Raw genomic sequence first — 23621 nt, 5'->3', positions numbered from 1 at the left:
TAAGAGTCTACAAAGCACTTTCCCCATTCACTCTCTCGGTGACCCCAGCAGATATCCTTGCCAGTGGACAAGCAGGACATCTGAAGCTCCCCACAAAACCCCTGGACATCTCACAACCAGCAACAGCAAGGCTTATGGCACGAGCCACATGTCTGACTCTTAATCTTGCAGCCGTGATCTTGTACAGGACCTCATGCATGGCTGAGAAAAGGTCCGTGGTGGGCACACAGGTTTCCGGGCCCAAGATCAGCAGCAAACAACTGAGAGGCTATCAGACCAAACAAACTGGGAGATGACTGCAGACACACATCAGCCCACGGAGAGTCAAGTGTAACCTTGGGGCCTTCGTAATGTCTGCAAAGAGTTAGGAGGTGCTGTGGTGTGCCTCTCCCGTTGCCCTTCAGGACCCAGGCACTTGCTCACTCATTGCCCAGCTACCGGCGGTGCTGGCTGAGGACGGCTCTCGGATGTGCCCCTCTCTGGTCTTTGACCTCGGCTGGGCCGCCTGCCCAAGATGACACCCCTTCTGGGATAGCCCCCATCCAGTGACGGACCAGTGCAGGGATATAAAAACCCGGGCCCCTCGCCTCAAAGGCCATTCCAGCTCTAGAGCTCCCTCTAGAATCAGCTGAGCCCCACGTGAGACTGCATCACTGCCCAACTTCTGCCCAATCCTGACTCTCACAGGTGTGGCCATGGGGAGCACACCCCAATAAACTTGTGCCGGGTAATCTCAGAGTCCATTTCCCAGGGAACGTGACCCGCCACAGAGACTCATAAATAATGCCAATACTGTGGATGCAAAAGGCAAACGGCCTTGCAATTATTGTCCAAGGGGCACCGTCTGGACCAGCAGGCCCCAGCCTCGTCACAGGTGATGTCCCCAGGTAGGAGGGTCTGCAACCTTGGGCAGGACCCTGAGCCAGCTCTGCAACCTTGGGCAGGACCCTGAGCCAGCTCTGCAACCTTGGGCAGGACCCTGAGCCAGCTCTGCAACCTTGGGCAGGGACCCTGAGCCAGCACAACTGACCCTAGCCTGAGAGTCAGATGGAGAGCTCCTTAGCCCCACCTGGGATTCTGATTCAGCGGGGCCGGGGTGGGACCTGAGACTCTGCATTTCTAAATAAGCCTCCCCCATGATACTGATGCTGCTATTTGCAGGGCTCCATGCCACCTCTTTCTCTCCTACTCCAGGAAGCACTTTGCAATGCAAGTCAGTGTGTGAAAGAATAAAGTTATTTTAGGATCATATTACATCCAATCTAATTTTTAAGTAAATGAGGCGGCACAAAATCTGACTGCTCATGATGATTTCATAACGAATTTCTTGGAGTGACCCCACAGCTCATGAATGACAGAGCCGCCCTTGGTGATCCTACTGGCAATAGGGTTTACCGATGAGGGAGGCTGAGGGTCAGGTCATCCCCCAAAGACTGTCTCATCCGTTCTCTGCACAGAATCTACATTTTGAAAGACCGGGACCACTCAGCTAATTGAATTGATCCAGTCATATTTCTTTTACTCTGCCTCTGGGAACACACAGGTTAAAGCAAATCCTTTGCTGTGAGATGCAAAGAAAAGGATAAACCACATCCCTTGCTGCTAGGAGCTCACCTTCTCCTTTGTGGTCCCTCCTCTCGCTCAGTGTGGCAGTGACCTTGCCGCCTGTGCCTTGCTCCACTAGATCAACGGCACCCTAGTGGTAGGCGTGGCCTCATTTACCTGAGGCCCCTGCAGAGCCATGCATGAGAAGGAGCTCCATGAGGAAGTGTGAACAACTGTGAACGTCCAGAAACACACTTTACAGGCCAAGGGAACTCAGGCTGGGTCGACGGCCAGTGGGTTACGGGACAGACTGGAAAACTAAGTCTGTGCAGTTCTACCAATACAATCTTCCTCTGGATGTTTCAGACCGCCACAGGGCAGTGTCCTAGAGAACCAGTGTGGACTCGAGTCTCCTCTGGCCATGCTGGGGAGTGTCAGGTAGGAAGGCAAGAGAAATGGCAGGAGGTACCACTCCTCAGCTTTGCAGGGCGTGTGAGGAGGAGAGGACAGCCGGGCTTCCACGGGGATGCTTGGGTGCAGAGTGGGCACGTATCTGCACAGCACGGGCAGCTATTATGGGCAGGACAGGCAGTGAGCACCCAAGCCAGAGGTTTGCTCCCATGCTCTCCTCTGGGAAGCCGGCCTGAAGAACAGTGGCCATCAGCCACAGACTGCAACCCGTGCACCCTCCCCTCCGCTCCCAGCAAAGAGACCAGGCAACAGGGCCGGTCAGAGAGGCCCGCAAACAGAGGGGCTGGTTTGGGGGATGGAACACAGGCTGCAGGCTACAAGGAGTTATTCAAAGAGCAGTGACCAGCTTCCCAAGGCCTGAATGTGAGTCCAGGCTCCACCCCCTGCCAACCAAATAGGAACCTTGTGGATGTTTCTGGTACCCGCTTTTCTTATCTGTGAAGTGGGTCCATCATCCCTAGCCCAGATGAGGCTGCTATGAGGACTCAACGGGAAAACAGAGGCAGAAAAGAACCTTGTACTGTTTATGGCAGGGTCAGGGGCAAGAGATAGGATTAAGGACAACTTCTGAGTGGTAGTTTTGACATATGTAAATTTAGTTTTTAAAATTTTATTCGTTTATTTTTTAAAATTTTTATTGGAGTATAGTTGATTTACAATGTTGTATTAGTTTCAGGTGTACAGCAAAGTGAATCAGTTACTATACATAAACTTTTTAAAAGACTATTGTTTTCAATAAAATAATAGGATATAAAAAATTGTTTCATGAACTGTAAAGTTTCAAAAAATATCAGTCTTTATTCCTGGATTGGTTGACTGGTCTCAGTTCCATGGATAGAAGCTAGGAGAAATCCCTACCTACTGAAGGAAAAAGGGATCACACAGTCTGAAGCGTCTCTAAGGGGAAGACAGACACAGAAATGATCTAACTTCAGTTACCAACCTTGGCACACTACTATCTTTTAAGAAGTGACATTTAAGCTTTGCATTATCTCCATTTCTTGGCTCTAATAATAATATTAACAGTACTTTAAGCAAAGTCTTCCCCTCGACCCTCCCATCCTGCACAAAAGATAGCAGTTTGAAGAAGAAACTTCATTAAGAGCTGATGGTATCCAATTACTAATGCCAGGAGAAAACAGAGACACAGATGTAGAGAACAAACATATGGACATCAAGTGGGAAAGCTGGGGGGTGGGGGTGGGGGGATGGAGGGGGGGGTGGTTGAGGTGGGATGAATTGGGAGATTGTATTACCAATAAGAAAAAAAAAATCAAATTGTACACTTTAAATACATGCAGTTTATTGCATGTCAACTATATCTCAATAAAAGTTCTTAAAAAAAAAAAAACTGCAAAAAAAAAAAAAAAAAAAAAAAAACAAAACCCAAAAAGCAAAAAAACAAAAAAACTAATGCCAGGAGATTGAGGTCCAATTAGGCTTCCAAAACTCAACTATAGGGTATCCTCAATGATTCCAAGAGGAAAATGCAGATGTGGAGAGAGGTGGGGAATGAGGCTTAGAGAAAAGCAATAGAGGATGGTTTGTCTTTGCAAACGTCAACGGCAATAATGAGAATTTTATCATAATTTTTCCTACCAGAAAAAAAGAAAAAAGGCCATATAGGCCATATGGGAATGTAAAATGGTACAACTGCTTTAGAAAACACTGTGGCAATTCCTCTAACTCTAAATATAGAGGTAGTTCCCATGTGAACCAGCAATTCCAATCCTAGGTATACAGCCAAAAGAACTGAAACAAGGGTTCAAACAAATACTTACATATCAACGTTCATAGGAACCTTATTCATAATGGCCAGAAAGGGGGAACAGCTCAAATGTCCATCAGTTGATGATGGATAAACAAAGTGTAGTTTATCCACACAATAGAACATTATTCCACAATAAAAAGGAATGAAGTCCTGATAACACAGTACAAGATGAATGTGTATTATGAAAGAAGTCAAAGACAAAATTGCACAGTTCTCTTTGTATGAAATATCCACAATAGGCAAACCTGTAAAGACACAGAGTAGACTAGTGGCTGCCAAGAGCTGGGAGAGGGTGAGAGTGGGGCATTTCTAAGGTACAAGGTTTCTTTTTGGGGTAATGCAAATGTTCTAGAATTAGATGGTGGTAATGGATGCATAAGTTTGTGATAAACTAAACACCACTGAACTGTGTACTTTAAAGTCACGCATTTTTTTTTTTTTTTTTGGCTGCACCACACGGCTTATGGGACCTTAGTTCCCCAACTAAGGATCGAACCCAGGCCCTCGGCAGTGAGAGCGTGGAGTCCTAACCACTGGTCCACCAGGGAATTCCCCATATCATGAATTTTTATGGTATGTGAATTATATCTCAACAAATCAAAATGTTTTTTAAAAAAAAGAAAGAAAAAAGACGAGAATATATAACAAGTAAGTTACAGCCAGAGATTATGACCTGCCCAGCTAGCTTGATTTAAAACAATAGTTTCTAAATGCACACGTTATGTTCCTTAAATTTTTTTATGGAAAAATGATTTTTTGACCGACTGTATAGCCAGAGAACTACACTCAATATTTTATAATAACCTATTAGGGAAAAGAATCTGAAAAAGAATATATATCTATATATCTCTATCTCTCTATATCTGAATCACTTTGCTGTACATCTGAAACGAACACAACATTGTAAATCAACCATACTTCAATAAAATAAAAAAAATAAAAAAATAAAACCTAGAAAAATTCCTATTTACATATGAAAAATATTCCATTTCTATGATTCTATAACACATCTGTAAACTAAATTAAAATTCTGAATTAAATTAAAAAAAAAACAAGTAATTTGTGAGCATCTAAAACAAGTATAGAAGCGTAATTTATAACCTTCATAACAGTGTCTCATTTCTGTAACATTGATTATTTCATAACAACCGGATACTCAATTTTTTAAAATCAGTTCTCAATAGAAAAGTAAATTCAACATTTCTCTCTTCTTAATAAATAAAAGATAATTTTTTCAATTATATAGGCAATTCTTATATATTAGAAAATTTAGAACACAAACAGAAATAGAAAATAAAAATTGTCCATAGGCACACCCCTCTAAAAATCAAGCACCAGAAACATTCTAGGATTAGATTCTATAAACGGATGTTACTTGCTCTTACCGTTCCAATAGGCAAAATTGGTGCCTCCTATAAACATGTACCTGTAACAAGAGAACAGACGGTACTTCACCACGAGCCCACAGCTACGGAGGACACCCTCCCCTCCGAGAACTAACACTCACATGTTCACACTGGCCCCTCGGGCAAGAATATCGTAAAGGGAGGAAGCCACTGCTTTCACATGGACTGTTGAGTGAGGTTGGCCCCAGTGGTCTAGCCAACCAGTGTAGAATTCAGAATTGACCTGAAAAGAGAAAGGGAGGGACTTCCCTGATGGCACAGCGGTTAAGAATCCGCCTGTCAATGCAGGGGACATGGGTTCAATCCCTGGTACGGGAAGATCCCATGTGCTGCAGAGCAACCCCCGCGAGCCACAGCTACTGAAGTCCACGCGCCTAGAGCCCGTGCTCTGCAACAAGAGAAGCCACCACAGTGAGAAGCCCTCGCACTGCAACAAAGAGCAGCCCCCGCTTGCCACAAGTAGAGAAAGCCCTCACACAGCAACGAAGACCCAGTGCAGCCAACCCATCGATCAATAAAAAAGAGAAAGGGATGTGGAGCTTAGGATAGACTTAAGACCTTTACATGCTGAGTCTCCCAGTAACTGCTGCCCTAGGTTCTCTACTGAGGAACAGGCAGGGAGGGGAGCTGATATTCACTGCTTTCCCCAAAGCTGGGGGATCAGTGAGGACGTCCCATAATAGCATTGCCTAAACTCAGGTCTGAAAAGTTGTAACTGCATCAAAATCTTGTTAACCAATCCCCAGTTTGAATATGGTAGGAAAGTTTGATGGGCAAAAGAATCAGATAACAAAATACGTTTATAAAACAGCTCCAAGTTCACCCTTTGTGTGAATCCCCATTTCCAGATCTCAGGTTGATGGCTTAAAGTCAGGTAGACTTGTTCAAATACTCTGCCAACCAGGCCCCAAGCACTTCACGCTTCTGTTGGGCATGACCCTGTCAAGCCCTTGGTCTACAGAAGGGAAAAGAAACCTGGACGTGTCCTGGGCCTTCTTGGCGCAGGTTCCAGGGAACAGCTCCACCCAGAGTGTGGAGGGTGGGTTCTGCAGGGCTCGTGAAGCAGAGACCAGGCTCAGAAAAGGCTGCTTTGTACAAAGGTGGGTACACAGGCGGGGTAGCCTGACATGCTGCAGGGAAGGCACAGGATATTCCCCCTTACACGGGGCCACGTGACAAGGACAACTGCCACAACTGCGTAAGAAAGGAAGCACGGAGACGGATGTATTCACTGATGGGCTGAGCACGCCTGCCAGGACGTGGCCGCCATCTCTGCCTCCCAGCGGCCTGCACGGATGCTACAGAGCCCTGCAGCTCCCAGAGCGGTCACCAACCCTACATCCCCATGTCACCTGATTGCTCATCAGAAACGCAGGATCTCAGTCCCCGCCCAGACCCAACAGACAAACGTTTGCATTTTAGCAAAAGTCCCACGTGATTTGTAAGCACATTAAAGGTGAAGAAGCTCTGTCATAAAGAGCGTTCAAGAAACAAAGACCTGAAGTCAGATCCCGGCCCTGCCACTCACCAGGTGTAAGACCCCAGGGAAGTGACATGTTCTCTGAGCCTCACTGAAAATGGAGACAGTGACACTACTTATGCTAGCTAACACGAGGACCAAACGCGATGAGGTGCGCAAGGGCACAGAGCCTGATCCAGGCGGGATGTTCACTTCGGTCCCCACTCTGTCCGCCTCCAATGCAGGACCTCAGTGTCAGGTAGCAGCACTGCTTCTGCTGTTTCCCATGTGTCCAGAAGGTGGTCCCTACAATCCCATCAGCTGCTGACCTCAGACCCAGAGAAACCCAGGATCCGTTCCCACCCTCCACATCATCTAATCGCTCTCTCCCAGCAGCGGTAATAAAGTTACTACAAGCAAACAATCTCCCCACATCTCAGCCCCGATTCTTACCAAGGGTCCTCTGGGCTCTCTCTGCCTCTGGGTTAGGAAAGCAGCTGTGATGTTGACACCTGAAAAATAAGAGAGGGAGAAGAACGGTCAGCTATAGGAATGACAAGAAGTTAAATAAAAAGATTCCTTCGTAGGACTTGAGCCCGAGGCCCCCACCCTTCCCCACACCCCCATGGGCTTGCACACCTCCAAGCTAGCCTTATGTGGGGACTCAGTCCATCCATTTGACAGACCACAGGGACCACAGAACGATGCTTCCTCTGTGAACAGTGCCCGGGCCTCTCCTGGCTGCATCTCTTTGGGAGATCACAGCACGGGCCTTGTGTTTCCTGTGTCCCCAGTGCCTGGACATGTGGCTGGTGTGTGGCTCTTCAGTCAGACATCTGGTTGACCTAGCTGCTTCCTACAGGATGGCCCTGCTTTGAACATACTTCCTGGTAGCCTGCGCCATGCCATACACATCATAGCGCCACAGATATCTGCCACTTAACTAACAAATCAAAGGGACAAATGTGCTCTAATTATGTTTATCCCTGAATCATGGGGTATACTCTGAATTTTAATTTGTACACAAACAGTCATTCCAGACCACTTGTGAACTCAATTTTTTCTTTCGAAATATTCCTTTAGCATGCCTGTGTCTCGTCGTGCTTCCCACGTCTTCTGTTCTCCTCCTCTAAAAAGAGAAAGGATTTCTCTACAGAGAGGGAACAGGCTGCTTTACAGCAGTGAACACGAGCTGTGTCTCTCCAGTCACAGTGGAGGACACCCTGGTCCCACACTGGTTCCGCTGCCGCAGTGGGTGTCCAAGTGCGGAAGGGACACCCGCCAAGTCTCCAAACGACCCCTTGCTCTTGGACAAGCCGTGGGCTTCTCTGTAAGGCCAGCTTTCAGGAGAGGACGTGTTGACCAAGAAAGAGTGGAATCTTATTTACTTTATGGCTGTAAATATCTCACTGTTAAGTATTAGGTGGCTTCCCAATCGTTATAAATTTATTTATTGGCTGTATTGGGTCTTCATTGCTGCACACGGACTTTCTCTAGTTGCGGTGAGCAGGGGCTACTCTTAGTTGTGGTGCGCAGGCTCCTCACTGCAGTGGCTTCTCTTGTTTTGGAGCATGGGTTCTAGGCGCGCAGGCTTCACTAGTTGTGGCACACAGGCTCGACAGTTGTGGCTCACGGGCTCTAGAGCGCAGGCTCAATAGTTGTGGCGCATGGGCTTAGTTGCTCCGTGGCATGTGGGATCCTTCGGGAGCAGGGCTTGAACCCGGGTACCCTGCATTGGCAGGCAGATTCTTAACCACTTTTTTTTTTTTTTCTTTGAGAGTTGCGAGTTAAGTTTTATTTGGGGCAAAATGAGGACTGCAGCCCGGGAGGCAGCATCTCAGACAGCTCCCATCTTTAAATGTTGCTCTCAGGTGCCTGTCCTGGAATCTGACCCCAGGCACTGCCCCTCCTGCACATGAATGAATGAAGCCACCACAGCCCCAGCTGCCCCAGGTACGCTGGTCTTGAGGGTCTGTCCTTGAACCCACAGCAGAAGCAATCGTCTGGCACATCACATACGAATAATGCCACAAGTAACTTGTAATCATCTTCAATTTCTTCCTCCCAACAGAAAAATACTGTGCTTTTTCATCAGTGTTGGGAAGTGTGCCAAGGCAGGAGGAAAGCAGCCTGCCACTTCCTGTGCAGCTCTTTGTAGATGAGTTACTTCATCACCAAATGTACTGAGCAACGTACCATGTTTCTAGAAACACTCAGTTCACTCAGAGCCAGTCATTTCTTTGCTGGTAGTACAGAAGAATCTCTTTACAAGTGGACCTTCAGTCCTCTGTACGTCCTTCTTAAGAGAAGGCAATGCTGGATGTGCGTCTCACCCTCAGATGGGAGAACAGTGGGATCTTTATGCTACTTGAAGAGCTGGTCTTTTTTGGGGGGGGCGGGGGGGTAACTTTTTATCTTGAAATAATTTCAAGCTTATAGAAAAGCTGTGAGAACAGTGCAAAGAACGCATATTCCTTTCACCCAGTTTCCCCAATTGTTAACATTTTACCACATTTGTCAGGTTTTCCCTCTCTACATAAATATACATATTGTTTTCTGAGCCATTTGAGAATCAGTTGCAGACAGGATGGCCCTTTACACCAACATACTTCGGTGTGTATCCCCTAAGGGCAAGGGCACTCTTTAAATAAACACAACACAATGATAAAATACAGGAAGTCAACATGAATGGAATACTACTATCTAATCTAAAGGCTTTACTCAAAGATATGAATTGTCTCAATAACGTCCTTCATAATAGTAACAAAACCAAAAAACAAAACAAAAACAAAAAACAAACAAACAAAAAACACGGAAAAAAAAACTCCAGAATAGCCACGACATGGAAGCAACCTAAATGCCCATCAACAAATGAATGGATACAGAAGATGTGGCATATATATACAATGGAATATTACTCAGCTATAAAAAGGGATGAGATGGAGCTATATGTACTGAGGTGGATAGAACTACAATCTGTCATACATAGTGAAGTAAGTCAGAAAGAGAAGGACAAATATTGTATGCTAACTCACATATATGGACTCTAAAAATGGTACTGATGAACTCAGTGACAAGAACAAGGATGCAGATACAGAGAATGGACTGGAGAACTCGAGGTATGGGAGGGGGCGGGGGGTGAAGGGGAAGCTGAGACGAAGCGAGAGAGTAGCACAGACATATATATACTACCAACTGTAAAATAGTCAGTGGGAAGTTGTTGTATAACAAAGGGAGTCCAACTCGAGGATGGAAGATGCCTTAGAGGACTGGGGCGGGGAGGGTGGGGGGGACTCGAGGGGGGGGAGTCAAGGAAGGGAGGGAATACGGGGATATGTGTATAAAAACAGATGATTGAACCTGGTGTACCCCCCCAAAAAAAAAAAAAAAAAAAAAACTCCAGGATCACACACTGCATTTAGCTGTCACGCCTTTTATGAAAGTGCTCTCGAGCTGCATGAAGATCTCTTAATGTCATTATAGCCCAAAGCATCCCAGCCCTGTTTTCATGTGCGGAACCTCAGCAGCTCACACAGCACTAATGCATCAGGCAAGATGAGTTTTTGTAGCATCTACCAAACCACCCCCGGCCCATCGCAGCTCCCAGAGTTATGAGTTATGTAGAAAGGAAACGGAAGTGCCAGGTAAGTCCCCTGCACCCACTCCAGGGCTGGCCTCAGAGTTCACGATGGCCCCGACTAGGGGCACAGGGGGAGCAGGGAAGAGCAGCACATCCCAGACAGAGCCTGAAAGGTGGAGCTCCTCAAGCTGGAACAGCTCCTGGCAGGCAGCCCCTAAGAGAACAGGACTCCTGGCTGCAGCCGGCTCTGCCAGAGTTGGAAATGGAACCCCGACCTAAGGGCCAACGCAGCTGACATAAAATCGTCTCTGCAATGGAGGGATGCATGATCAAGTATTCTAGTTTACCTGTTACCAGATAAAGGCAAAACTGGGAAATCCCACTGGATATGCCCGTTGCCACTTAGACAACAGCTGCCTAGAGCGACCGACCGAGTGAAAAAGCCCAAACCCGCCTGCTTAGCTGCTGGGTTGCTGTGACTGCAGACACCAACCTGCTCCAAAGTCCACGGTGGCGTAGAGCCCCTGCAGCGCCCCACACTGCAGGAACTTCTCGTGTGCCCCATCTGTGGTGAAGAGAAGCACATCCTCACCCAGGTGGCCGTGGAAACGCTCCTGCAGGAAGCGCAGGTAGTCGTAATCACAGGTGTAGTAGCTGCCGTACTCGTTTTCAACCTGCACATTCAAAAAGAGGAGGGGAGGCATCAGGAGACACCAAGGGTCTAGGGCACGCTTTTGTTTGGAGAAACGACCCGAGCATCTCTGAGATGACGAGGCTTAGGAATACCCTCAAATACCTCCCACACTAAGTCCTCAAAACTCATCTTCCAAAATGCAACTCAGCTTAAAACCCTACCTTCTAATTCTTCCCAGAAAAGAGGGAAACGACCAGTGTGTTCGTTTTCAGATTGTAGGGATATTCTCCCCTATAATAGGGAACAGGTACTTTAAACATGACATCAATAATACCTCTCCATGGCAGAAATGTTAAAAAATGAAAGAAAAATGGAAAGAAAATGGAAAAAGCATCTGTTAATTCAGTGGCTAGAGGCCAGGGATGCTGCTAAAGAGCCTACGTTGTCAGCCTCCACATCAAAGAATTCTTGGGTGCAAACAGCAACAGTGCTGCGGGTGGGGACCCCACCCCCGCCGGCTCTGAAGTGTCCATTCACAGTGGGGTGCAGAGCATCCCCCAGGAGGGGGGAACTAATTTTTATAGGATTAAAAAAACCTTACTCTTCCTATAAAGCACAGATATCTGTACAATTATACAGTACATCCCAGGTATTCAAACGTCATGGGGCGGGCAATTAGAAAAATATGTCTAGAGAGGCTCTTCAGTGGGCAACAATGAAAAAAAGGTGAAGAAACATTGCTCTAAAGCAATAAAATGAATGGCCTTCATTTATTTCCAGGACACCAGATACACCAAAAAAATCCCATACACCAAAGAATCTTGGAGGTCTAGAGGTTAGCGGAAGAAGCATGACACTGAAAACTACACACCATACAATTTCCCGAATAGAAAATCTGAAACAGTCAAAACCAAACTATCAAGTCTGGGTGTGCACATAGGTGGTGAAAGGGTAAAGAAAAGCAAGCAGCGGATGGCCACAAAAGTCAGAACAGTGAGAAGAAATGGGGTGTGATTAAGAAGGACACCTGGGAAGCTTCTAGGATCCTGGCCACGTACCATTTCCCATCTTGGGTGGTCATTCTGTAGCTGTTCTCATCACAACGCTTCATGATGCTGCACATTAATGTGTGCGCTACAGTTCACAATTTTACAAAAATTTTAAAATTTCCCAAACGTAAAAATTGCAACATGCACATAACGCAAAACAAACTTTTGTGATCCTAGGGATACGTGGTCTTTGAACATGGGCATAAGAAACTGAGCCCCCAGAAAAGAGGTGCCCAGCCTAAGAGTGGCTGGGAGAGATGGTGAAGGAAGCTTTCTTGGAGGGGTTGCCTGAGGCAGCTCTCAACAGAAAGGTACTCACTGGTCAAGGAAGCAGGACAGGTAGAGAGCATTCCTGCGAGGAGGAGGCTGTTTGCAAAACTGCTCATAGTTCCATGAAGCCTGTGGACAGAGTTGGGGGCTGGGGAGGGAGTGGGGAGTGATGGAGAGGAACTAAACACCACCATCATCATCTGCCAAGTACCACTTCCCAAATGGCTTAATGTATGATGGTTTTCTCAGCGGGAATTCCTCTGGCTATACTTTCATGTTATGGGTTCAGGAAGCAAAACAGGGACTTCCCTGGCGGTTCAGTGATTAAGACTCTGCGCTCCCAAAGCAGGGAACTCGGGTTTGATCCCTGGTCGGGGAACTAGGATCCCATATGCCTCGTGGTGTGGCCAAAAAAATAAATAAATGAAATAAAATAAAAATGCTCTCTAAAAAAAAAAAAAAAAAAGCAGCCGCAAAACAGGTGGTAGTAGCCCAGTATCAAGGGCTTCACAGGTCATGAAGCCATCCTACAAAAGGAGGGGTTTGCCACTCACACAGAGCAGGAATCTCCCCTTGGACGGCTGTCCCCTGATACTCTGATTAGTGCCTCCGAAGTCCCTTTGGAAATAATTGAAATAAATCTTAAGAAAAGCTTTGCAAATACTGGCAAGGTACTTTCCCCCTCATTTCCTTTTTTCTCCTCTTTAATTAAGAGCTATTTAGGTTGGGGGGGAATGAATTGGGAGATGGGGATACCAAATTGTACACTCTAAATATATGCAATTTATTGTATGTTAACTGTATCTCAATAAAAGTTCTTTAAAAAAAAAAAAAAGAGCTATTTAAATGGCTGTGTCTTCCTTCAACATCTGGCTGACGAGAAGTTCAGCGCTCAATGTAAGGGTCGGCTCTAGCAACTGAGAGGGCCCAGAGCCTCTGCACCTCACGTTCCTTCCTGGCCACACCCCAAGCCAACGTCATTGATCTTCCCTTACTTTTTCAAGTTTTATTTATCCATTATCATCATTGTATTATAACCAATTACAGGACTGTATTTTAAACAGGGCTGTAATAAATGCATACACCTAATTTGGTGAGGTTTTTAGAGAAAGAGAGAAAAGCTCAACATTTGCAAGACAGCTGAGCGCTGCGGTCACGGGCACAGAGATGAGAGACCCAAGAGTTCCCGTGCAAACTTCAGCTCTGCCTCTTCTTATCCATGTGGCTCCACCTGTGACACATCTCTGTCTGTAAGAGATGAGTGTACCTACCTCACTGGGTTGTACGAGAATTCACTGAGCCAATACACGAATTTGCACGATACCTGGCACCTGATAAGTGCTCAAAAAGCTGGCAACAACGCATATAGTCAAGTTCTCGGTCATTGCCAATGAGAGGAAAGAAGAGGTGTGTGTGGAGGTGGGGAAGTGAGAGGAGAAACACACAGAAAAGACTCATAGATGAAGTTGCAATGAGACTCAGAGGAACATTGATTTTTCTAGAGCAGGAGTTTGCCAACTTTTTCTATAAAGGGCCAAGTTTTTTACAAAAACTCGCAGAGGGCCAGGTTTTCAGGTTGTGGGTCTCTGTTCTAGAATAATTATCTTACCCTGTAAGCTCCTTAATAAAGCAACAAAGCACTGCAGATGTTTTCAGTTGTTAGTCTTTCAAAACAGCAGGTATAAACAGGGCTCATTCTTCATGATGAGTAGTCCACAAATGGGATGAAGCAAATTTGTGGGTGGAAGGCCCCCACTCCTAATTATCAAGGGGCAAAAGGGTTAGTGGGATCCAGGCAGGTGGAGATGTGAGGGGGAAAGGGAGAGGAGGAAGCTGAGTCCTCTGGCAGGATCCACAGTCAAGGTCAAGTCATCTGAGGTTGCCAGGGATGGATACAGGAGGAAATGCCCCCCCAAGAGAGTCAACCTTGCTCTCCTCCACAGAGTTCATGTTTGATGACAGTTTGGTGCATTTCAATAACCAAAAGGTATAGGAAAGCCATGAGCAAAAACTGAAAGTGATTTAGGGAGAAGCAGAGACTAAAACACAAGGGAAACTGAGGAAAACCTGAGATCAAGAGAAAGGAAGAAGACCCAGTTATGCAGATACATCTAGTTTCAGCCTTGAAATCTTCCCACAGGAAATTGGGCTCCTGTAAGCTTAACTGGTACAGAGTCAGGACAGGTGAAGGGCAGTGAGCGCTATGGGTACACCCCTCTGGGAGTAGCAGCCTGGCCTCTCTCCATCATGCACTGTCAGAACGAGCACCCTGGCCCGCCCAGCCTTCTCATAGCTGAAGGGCATGGAAATGGCCAGGCTCCCTTCCCACAGTGGCCATCCCTACAGACACTCCTCAGTGCTGTTCACAAGAAGGAAATTGGGCCCACACTCCCCTAGAGAGCCCTGTACCCACCCCCTTGCTGGTCCAGGATGCAGCCAGTTTTACATAATGTATTCTTGGCAATAAGAGCATCCATGATAAATGACCAACAAACACGGTTTTGTTTTACTTAAGTCATTTTACAGACATCAAAAATCACTGCAAGTCAAGTGTACCGATTTTTCACTTGGAAAATTCTTGCCACGTGCTATACCCCACAATCTACCAGTCACTGCAAAGTGAAAAACACATGGAAAAAGGCAAGTGAGGGCAGGAAGTGGGAGAGAAAACACAGTGGCCCCAATTCACTGCATCCTCTTTCCATGGGTGCCAAGGCAGTGCAGACACCAAAGTGGGTCAGTCCGTGCCACATCCCTGCGACCAGGAGGCAACGTGGCACCGCAGGGGAGCCAGGCTGCAACACCTGCCAGCTGCGTGACCTTGGCCACGTCACTTAACCTCTTTGAAGATGGTGGTTGGGGTTAGTGAATAGCATGTGTAGGGCATCCGGCACAGAGTCTCAGGCAGTAAGCATTCAAAAATGGTAACGCCTCCCCACAATGCAATTTAAATCAAAGCACCATCTGTGGCATCGCCTCTTGAATAGACATATGAAGATAAACAGCAAGGACGTACTGTATAGCACAGGGAACTGTATTCAATATCTTGTAATAACCTATAGTGGAAAAGAATCTGGAAAAGTATATATATACCTATACACATATATGTATACATATATATAAAACTGAATCGCTTTGCTGTGTATCAGAAACTAACACAACATAGCAAATCAACTATACTTCAATTTTAAAAATCAAAAAGGAAAAAAAGAAAGAAATGGACGTATGAGGCTCATGTCTGCTTCACTCCCGTAGATAATGTGGATGACGGAAACCTGCCCTGACCCGCCCAGGCTCCTCTCCGCGGTTACCTGCACTGTTATAATCGGCCCTCCATTCTGATAGAGGAGGGGCCTCATCTTTGGCAGGAGGACCCCCAACCACTTGTCCACAGCTGCAAGGTAATCTGGAAAACAATGAGGTTTAACACCATCACACACCTTTTTCTACAAAGATACACAACGCAGCCTGTTACCCTGGGGCTGGCAGCAGAGATTGAACAGACTGGATTCAACAACTACCTTCTGAAAGGGGGAGGGGGGGCACTACATGTACTGAAAGTCTGATAGAAGCTGTCCTGCCAGGAGTTGTCTCATCAGAGCTCTCAGAGGACAAGGACCAGTATGCCTGGTATCTGCCCCGCCACTAGGACAAAAAGCACACAGCACAGGGGGTATCTGTCAATGTTTGTTGAATGACTGAGTGATGTGTCCTCTCTGTCACGGTTGAGTTTTTTTTTAATTAAGTTCTAATCAATTATACATTTACATTATCAAATGGGGATAATAGAGTACAAAGGTCATAAAGTTGCTGTGAGGACTAAATGAGATACGTGGAAAACCCCTAATAATATACTAAGAGTGTAAAACATGAGGGTCGTACACAAAGAAGGAAATGCATGTTCTACATACATAGCCTTTTACACAGCAAATTTAATCAGTGTTAGCTGCTCTCATGACCAGCTTCATCACTAAGAGAAACTGAAGTCTGCACCAGATAGAAATGCAGCTAAGACCTCTACTCAATACTCTGTAATGACCTACATGGGAAAAGAATCTAAAAAAGAGTGGACATGTGTATATGGATAACTGATTGACTCTGGTGTACAGCAGAAACTAACACAACATTGGAAATCAACTCGACTCCAATAAAAATTAAAAGAGAAACAAAAAAAGAAATGCAGCTAAATGGGACCTGCAGACTGATCAGGGGTTACAGCTAGATAAGAAAAAACCCTATCATGTACAGATCACTCTGTAAAAGTAGACAAAGGAACTGAAGACACCTCAGCTACTGAGAAATCCAGTGACACCACCACAGAAACTACAGCTGCCATTCTGATCAGCTGGCAGTCATCACCAGTCATGTGATATTCTAAGAACAGAGGCAGAGAAAGCATTAAAATCAGCTTGTCAACCGCAAACAGGGCCCAATGCCAATTCAGAGTTACCAGGGTATCAGCAAGATCTGGTCAAGTTGTTCGAATGATCCTTCTTTCCTAAAACACTGTGTCTGGTAGAGGATGATGAATACTCACACTTTCGCTAAACTTTCAGGAGCGTTCAGCCAGGAGGACCCCAGCCTTCGAAACACCTGACCCTTTTGATAGGTGTTATCTAAGCTTTCTTAAATTCTCTTATGACACCCTGTAGCAACTTACCTGGATCAGAAGATCGGAGAACAATAGATTTTTTCTCTAATAGCCAAGCAGGTAATCCTCCCTAGGATAGGAAGAAAAAAGAAAGGAAAAAAAAAAAAGATGAAGCCACAATAAGGTCTTAGGGAAGACAGAAATTACTATTAGCAGTGAGGGGAAAGATGAACAGTGTCATGGAGAAGCGGTATCTGAGCTGGGCTTTCTGGTTTGTAACTTTCAGGGCAATTACAAATTGTCAAGAGAGCAAAAATAAGATTACTCTGCATGAAGGCAATGTTCTGAGCATCAAAGCCTTTTCAAAAGATTCCTCCACTTAATTTCACAACTACCTGGTGAGGCCACGCCATGAGCTGCTTTTTTACAGATCAGGAAACTGACTTCTGTGTGTGACCACCAGGGGGAGGACCCATGCCTTCGGACCCCTCCCTGTCCCTGTCTGCCTGGGCACCGCCTAAGGTAAAAGACACCTGGGCTTGCTCAGTCACAGGCCTGTGTTATCTGGAATTAGAGACTTACGACACTGCTTTCATTCCCCTTCCCCCAGATCCTTGCCTGTCCCTGCCCCAGGGAGGCAGGGCCAATCCAGCTGCACTCACCATGTCCCACTCCGCACAGATGTAGGGTCCGGGCCTCAGGATGACCAGTAATCCCAGATCGTGTGCCAACTGAATAAAATGCTCCACGTCATGGTCCCCAGTGAACTCGTACTGTCCCGGCTGGAGCTCATGGAAGTTCCAGGCCACGTACCTGCCAAGACACATGCAGCCCCTGTCTGGAAACGGCTCAAAAATCCTGGTGTCCTACATGAATTTCTGAACAGTCTACAGACCTATAAGCCCACAGGACACAAAGACATCTTTCTAAGGCAACCTCTTGAGAAAGAAGCCTTGTTTTGAGATTTCATCACAGCTACCAAAAGAATCAAACTTGTGGGGGACACTTTTAAGTGTATGACCCACAAAGAGTGCCCATTCCTATTTAATGCTTGACTTAAAAAAAAAAAATACAGGGAGTCCCCTTGGTGGCCTAGTGGTTAGGATTCCCGGCTTTCATTGACAGGGCCCGGGTTCGATCCCTGGTGGGGGAACTGAGATCTCGCAAGCCACACACCACAGCCAAAAAACAGAAAAAAACAAAGCAAACAAACAAACAAAAAATAGAGTTATATGGACACAAATTACTACTGTGTAAAAATTATATATGCCTGTGTAAGGCTTAGAAAAAAATAAAAATATTTCTGTTAAAGTAATAAGGGTATACGTATTTTTTGAAAAATATTTTTCAATAAAAATGGAAAAACCTCCAAGCCCTCTATCTCCTAACAAAAGATTTTGGCAGGAATAGCCCGAAGGCAGTAAAATAACAAACGCTCCGGCCAGCTCCTCTGGCCACCTGCAACATGGGACATGAATTTAAATACGAAGCCACCCAACGCCATCACAAAGGTCTCTTTGATGACCCCTTGCTTGTGTCTTTTTTCCACCGTCCCATGGTTTCAGGGTTCCCTGGAACCGTCTTGGTCCCCTAGAACTTAGCAGCTGAAACTCCAGACAGGTCCCAGGGGTCCCAGAACCAGAATAACAGGTGGAATTCTCCCTAGCTATCTGTCCCAGGAATCTGCCGCTGGGTTTTCTCACCTGTTATCTTTGAAATGTTATCAGCAATCCATATCAGCAATACAAAAGCCAGAGTGGCCGGCCACCCCAGCTTCCTTCTCAATTAGTCACTTTGCAACAGCAGAAGAGATAAGGGGAGATAGTTTTGGGGGTAATTCTGTAATCCTGGGTCATAGAGTCACCCCAGCAAAACCACAAAGACAAATTAGAGTTTCCGGAATCTACCCAACAAGGCATATCCTCCTAGGAGCTGAGGGGAGCTATGGTTGCCTACAAATACCCTTATCTTCACATCCCAGCGGGACCTCTGCCCAAAAACACGTGCCTGGGCAAATTTCAGTTTTGTCAGCTGCAAATGGGGAGGGTGACCTTGGAGACGAGGCACCACCCATGCAATGTACCCTGCACACAGTGAACGCTCAATCATTGTTACTTCCCTTTGCACATGTAAGCTGATTTATGATTTCTGGTGACAAAGTTCAAGGTTGGAAGAAGTAGTTAATTGTCTGAAGAAGGGACACTCAAGCCCATGACAAGCCTTTCCCGGGACCCCAGACCATGCTATTCCCCGTTCTGAGCAATGAAACAGCTGCACCGAGAGATGCAGCTGGAGCAGGACCCTCCCTCCAGGTGTGGGGGTCCAGGCCCAGGGGAGAGCCCAGTGCCCTCCGACTTACGTCTGGATGGCGTTCAGCCCAGCCATCTTCATCTTCAGCAGCCGGTCCTTCCAGTAGAAGCGGGGCACACGGAAATAGTGGATGCTTCCTGAAATGTAGCGGAAGGGCTGGCCATCCTTGAGGAAGCGGTTGTGGCTGGAGTCGATCTTGAATGTCCTTGAGGAGACTTTCTGCAGAGCAAGGACAGGACCACATGAAAACTTCCACCCTCCGCATTTCAGAAGCAGACACTTCAACGGTGGCAAGTGACTCCCTACCCATTTAGTTTGTGTACGTCGAGCTTGGTTCTGGGTTATAAAACAAACCAGTGCTATGTCAGGGCGAGGAAGAGCTACGTGCAGGATTCCAGAGGCCGGCACCAATGAGACAATCAGTGGCTGAGATGGAGAAGTTACACTTCCAAAGAGGCAACCCTGCTCCAGGGGACTCTTCTCATGGTGTGGCAAAGCCCAATGTGCTAGGGCTAGAACACACACATACACAACCTGCCTCTCACGGCTGTGACCTGACCGAGCTCTGGACGTCCCTCAACAGGAATGTCACTGTGCTGAAAGCAACAGATCATAAGTCAGAAGCCCTGAAGCCTTATCCTAGGTGCTGCTCTGAGTCCCACAGTGACTGAGCATCCCTCTCTAACCCTGCATCACTTCATCGATAAATACGGAAGATGCCAGACTAAATGAACTCGAAGGCAACATCTGAGACCCAATTTGTGAGGCGTGAACTCAGTCTGGGTGATGATCTGCACTTTTTTTAATTAAAGAGACTAGAAAATACCAGTGTATTGCACATAGTAGACAAGTGGTACTTAATGAAATTTTGTTACATACGCATGTATAGAAATGCATATGGATGTCTCTGTGGGGTTGCGATGTGAAATGTATTTCTAGAAGTCAAATCAAATTTTGAGAAACACTGAGGATCACTTTAGGACCTGAAATGCTAGGATTTGAAAGGGAAGCCCTTGAAGGGGAGGCAGACTGTTAGACGGAATAAAACACTGCCCTCTGGTGGATGGGAAAAGGCAGCAACAGACCTCAGGTACCAACAAGACCAGGGCTACAAGAAGGCATTTAATTAGTGTCCTCCGTTGTTGGTAAGATTCCCCGTGCATCTTTAGGCTTATTTTCTTTTCTAAAAAAATCTTTTTTCATAGCAGCATCACAGTCCATGAGAGCTTTGGGGGTTGCCCTCGAAGCCACATCTGGAAACAACTGTGAGAGCAAGGGTCCTAGCTCACACGTGGCCTGAAATCCAGCAATCCAACTAGAGAGTTAAAGCACTGTGACTGAAAGTTAAACAACTCAGAGTAGACTGCTTAGGGGCAAATGGAAAGCTTTATTGCACCTGAGTTAACAAAAGTAACCAAAAATAAATAAATAATTTAAGAATCGCTGGTGGCACAGTGGTTAAGAATCCACCTTGCCAATGCAGGGGACACGGGTTTGATCCCTGGTCCAGGAGAATCCCACATACCATGGAGCAACGAAGCCCCATGCACCACAACTACTGAGCCCACGTGCTGCAACTACTGAAGCCTGTGGGCCTAGAGCCCATGCTCCGCAACAAGAGAAGCCACCACAATGAGAAGCACATGCACTGCAATGAACAGTAGCCCCTACTCGCTATAACTAGAGAAAGCCAACACACAGCAACAAAGACTCAATGCAACAAAAAAGAAAAAAACAAATTAAAAAAAAATTTAAGAATCACTTTTCATTCTGGCTATTTTTATTATTTATTTATTTATTTATTTTGGCCATGTGGCTTGCGGGATCTAAGTTCCCGGATCAGGGATCAAACCCATGCCCCCTGCAGTGGAAGCGTGAAGCCTTAACTACTGGACCGCTAGGGAAGTCCCAAGAATCATTTTATAAAAGGCCAGAGCATCAATTTAATATCTCCTGATTCTTTTAGTAAACGACGCTTTAATTGCCACTCAAAAGCAAGAAACTCACAAAAATATAAAAATTATTTCTTATACCAGGTGCCCCAATGGATGATTTTGAAAATATCTCACATCATGTATATGATTAAATGTCAAATAAGGGTTTCCCACAAGTTCTATGAGTTCGAAGGCTGGGGAAATTCTTTGGACAGGTAGGAAGGGAGTGAGCAACTTTGGGCGGAACTGGGGAAAGGAGAGGGCTGTTTGAAGTCCTCTTGTCTAAGGGAAGGGGTTCGGAGGAGCAGCAGATGAGGTTGGAGAGAAATGATCTGGGCAGACGGTGGAATCTGGCCTTTGTCTCACAGAGCAGGGCACCATCTCTGCATGCAAACAACCTCAAAACCCAGCCCTAACATCAGCCTAACAAACGCTTCCAAATATCACAAACGCCTACTGTGTGCTGAGTAATCACAGAGGGAAGCCACACAGGCGCGGCCACAGCCCACAAGAAGCTCCTGCCCAGCAAGGAAGAGACTCAAACGTGAACACAGTGAGGCCTAGATGGTAGAATGAGGATGAACCCACCAGGCTGTACACCTTGAACACACACAGTTATCCGTCAATTGTAGCTAAGTAAAGCTGGGGGGACAGGATGAGAGCAGAAGCCTGCAGCAGTAATAAATGGCATGTAACCCGGGCCTGGGGGGCAAGTCTCCCAGAGAAAGGAACATCCCAAACTGTGGTTCTCCACCTTGGCCACACATCAGAATCACCCGTGCAAGCTTTTCAACGTAGCAAAGTTAAGCCTCATCGCCCAGATATTCAGGTGTGAATTGATCTTGGGCAGAGCCCAGGCATTGGTATTTCTTAAAACTGCCCAGATGATGCAATGTACGGCCAGGGTTGAGAATGACCAGTCTAAGCGGAGCCACAGGATGAGGAAGAAATAGCCAAGGGGATGGGCAAGAACTGTGAGCGCGCGTGGAGGGAGGGCAGGATGCAGGGAAGGAGCAAGGGAACCTTAACACAGATAAATCACAGGGGCAGCCGAAACGGGGAAGACGGGCCGGGGCCGGGCAGAATGAGCCCTGGCCTCCACGTTCAAGGGCCTGGACTTTATGCCAAGAGCCATAAAGAGCGACATGAACAGAAGAATAATAGGATCAGACATGTGTTTTCAAAGATTTGGCACGCTGGCCTTTTCCTGAAATGGCAATAAAGGAAGCAGAGTCATGGACCATGGTGGTGGCAGCGAGGTGGTCAGTGGGCAGGAGGTGGAACCCACAGGACCCGGGGTTTGTTTAGATGCAGGATGAACACAGGCCCTAAGCTGAAGAGGCTTCTATGGCCTTAGGTAGAAAAATCTGAGCATTTTTTTAAAAAAAAGAGAGCGAGAGGCTTAAGAGACATATCACCTGGAAAAAAAAAAAAGAGAGAAAAGAAAAAAAAGGCTTCAAGGAGATAAACACCTATGAGTTCATAATAATACACAGAGGTAAAAAAGAATTCACTGGTCACCTTTGGAGATTGCTAGAGTACCAACTGATTACTCTAAAAATGACAAATAAAGGGAAAGAACCAAGCAGGTTTTTTCCCTTTTCACATAAAAACATTATTTCAGGGTAACCGAAAACTTGACAATAGAAAATTCTTCACAGGATTCTAGCTAATAAATGCAGATGGAATAACAGAATCTGAAAAACACCCTTTCCTAAACAGTGAAATAATGGATTTAAGCTATCATCATCAATAGATGCTAAACCATCAGCAAGGTTGATGGAATTTTATAAAGAAGGGATCAGGCAGATTCTCCGTGATCCCTCTGCTCAGTATCGATCTCATAAAAATGGAGCAAGCAGACGTGACTCTCCTGTTGTGATTCAGGAGGAAGCACGTAGCCCCACCTAGAAGCAGTGCTCATTGTTGAACTTAAATCTCAACTGAACCTGAATCTAACTATAACACAAGGAAGTAAATAAGCCAAATATAAAATGTGGGACATGTTACTTTGAAAAGCTGACGATATTAAAACAAAACAGAATACTGTTAGAAAATAACAATGCTTGGGAAGAAACGTGGGGGAACTTTCTGGGGCAATGGTAACGTTCTATAGCTGAATCGGGGTTTTGGATTACTAGGTATATGCATTTGTCAAAACTCACCAAGCGGTGCACTTAAGATTTGTGTATTTCATTGTATGTAAAATTTACCCTAAAAGGGAAAAAAAAAGGGCTCTAAACAAATACTGACCTCTAGTTAATGATATATATGCTGATGTACTTGAGGAGAAGGACACTGATGTCTGCAACTTACTAACAGCATCCCCAAAATAAGATGGATTGATGGATGGAGGGATGGATTGTGTTAACAGTAGACTGTGAGTGATGAATATAAAATTTTTAACTCTGTATGTGTGAAAATTTTTCCTAGTAAAATGTTGACTCAAGTTAAAAAATCAAGGTCAGGGAGAATTGGAGAAAGATGGTCAAAAGGCACAGATTTCCACTTATAAGATAAATAAGTACAAGGGATGTCATGTACAATATGATGACTATAGCTAACATTGCTGTAGGATATAGAGGAAGGGACTAAGTCCTG

The 23621-nt window shown here is 45.8% G+C and overlaps 1 protein-coding gene across 1 annotated transcript in view; it reads right to left on the bottom strand.

Annotated features, from left to right (window-relative positions):
• Positions 1-23621, bottom strand: part of GLB1 (galactosidase beta 1) — a 90834-nt gene that overhangs the window by 49496 nt on the left and 17717 nt on the right. The window contains exons 2-9 of the mRNA XM_057705078.1: positions 19136-19305; positions 17439-17589; positions 16846-16906; positions 15497-15591; positions 10726-10906; positions 7106-7164; positions 5295-5416; positions 5173-5213 (exon numbers count right to left, since the gene is read on the bottom strand). Of these exons, the coding sequence (XP_057561061.1) occupies positions 5173-5213; positions 5295-5416; positions 7106-7164; positions 10726-10906; positions 15497-15591; positions 16846-16906; positions 17439-17589; positions 19136-19305 (880 nt within the window). The remainder of the gene's footprint in view (positions 1-5172; positions 5214-5294; positions 5417-7105; positions 7165-10725; positions 10907-15496; positions 15592-16845; positions 16907-17438; positions 17590-19135; positions 19306-23621) is intronic.

This window comes from Hippopotamus amphibius, chromosome 13, assembly GCF_030028045.1.
Source record: "Hippopotamus amphibius kiboko isolate mHipAmp2 chromosome 13, mHipAmp2.hap2, whole genome shotgun sequence".
Taxonomy (NCBI): domain Eukaryota; kingdom Metazoa; phylum Chordata; class Mammalia; order Artiodactyla; family Hippopotamidae; genus Hippopotamus; species Hippopotamus amphibius.
Note: the sequence above shows the minus strand (reverse complement) of the source record. Positions and strands in the feature narration are given on the sequence as shown.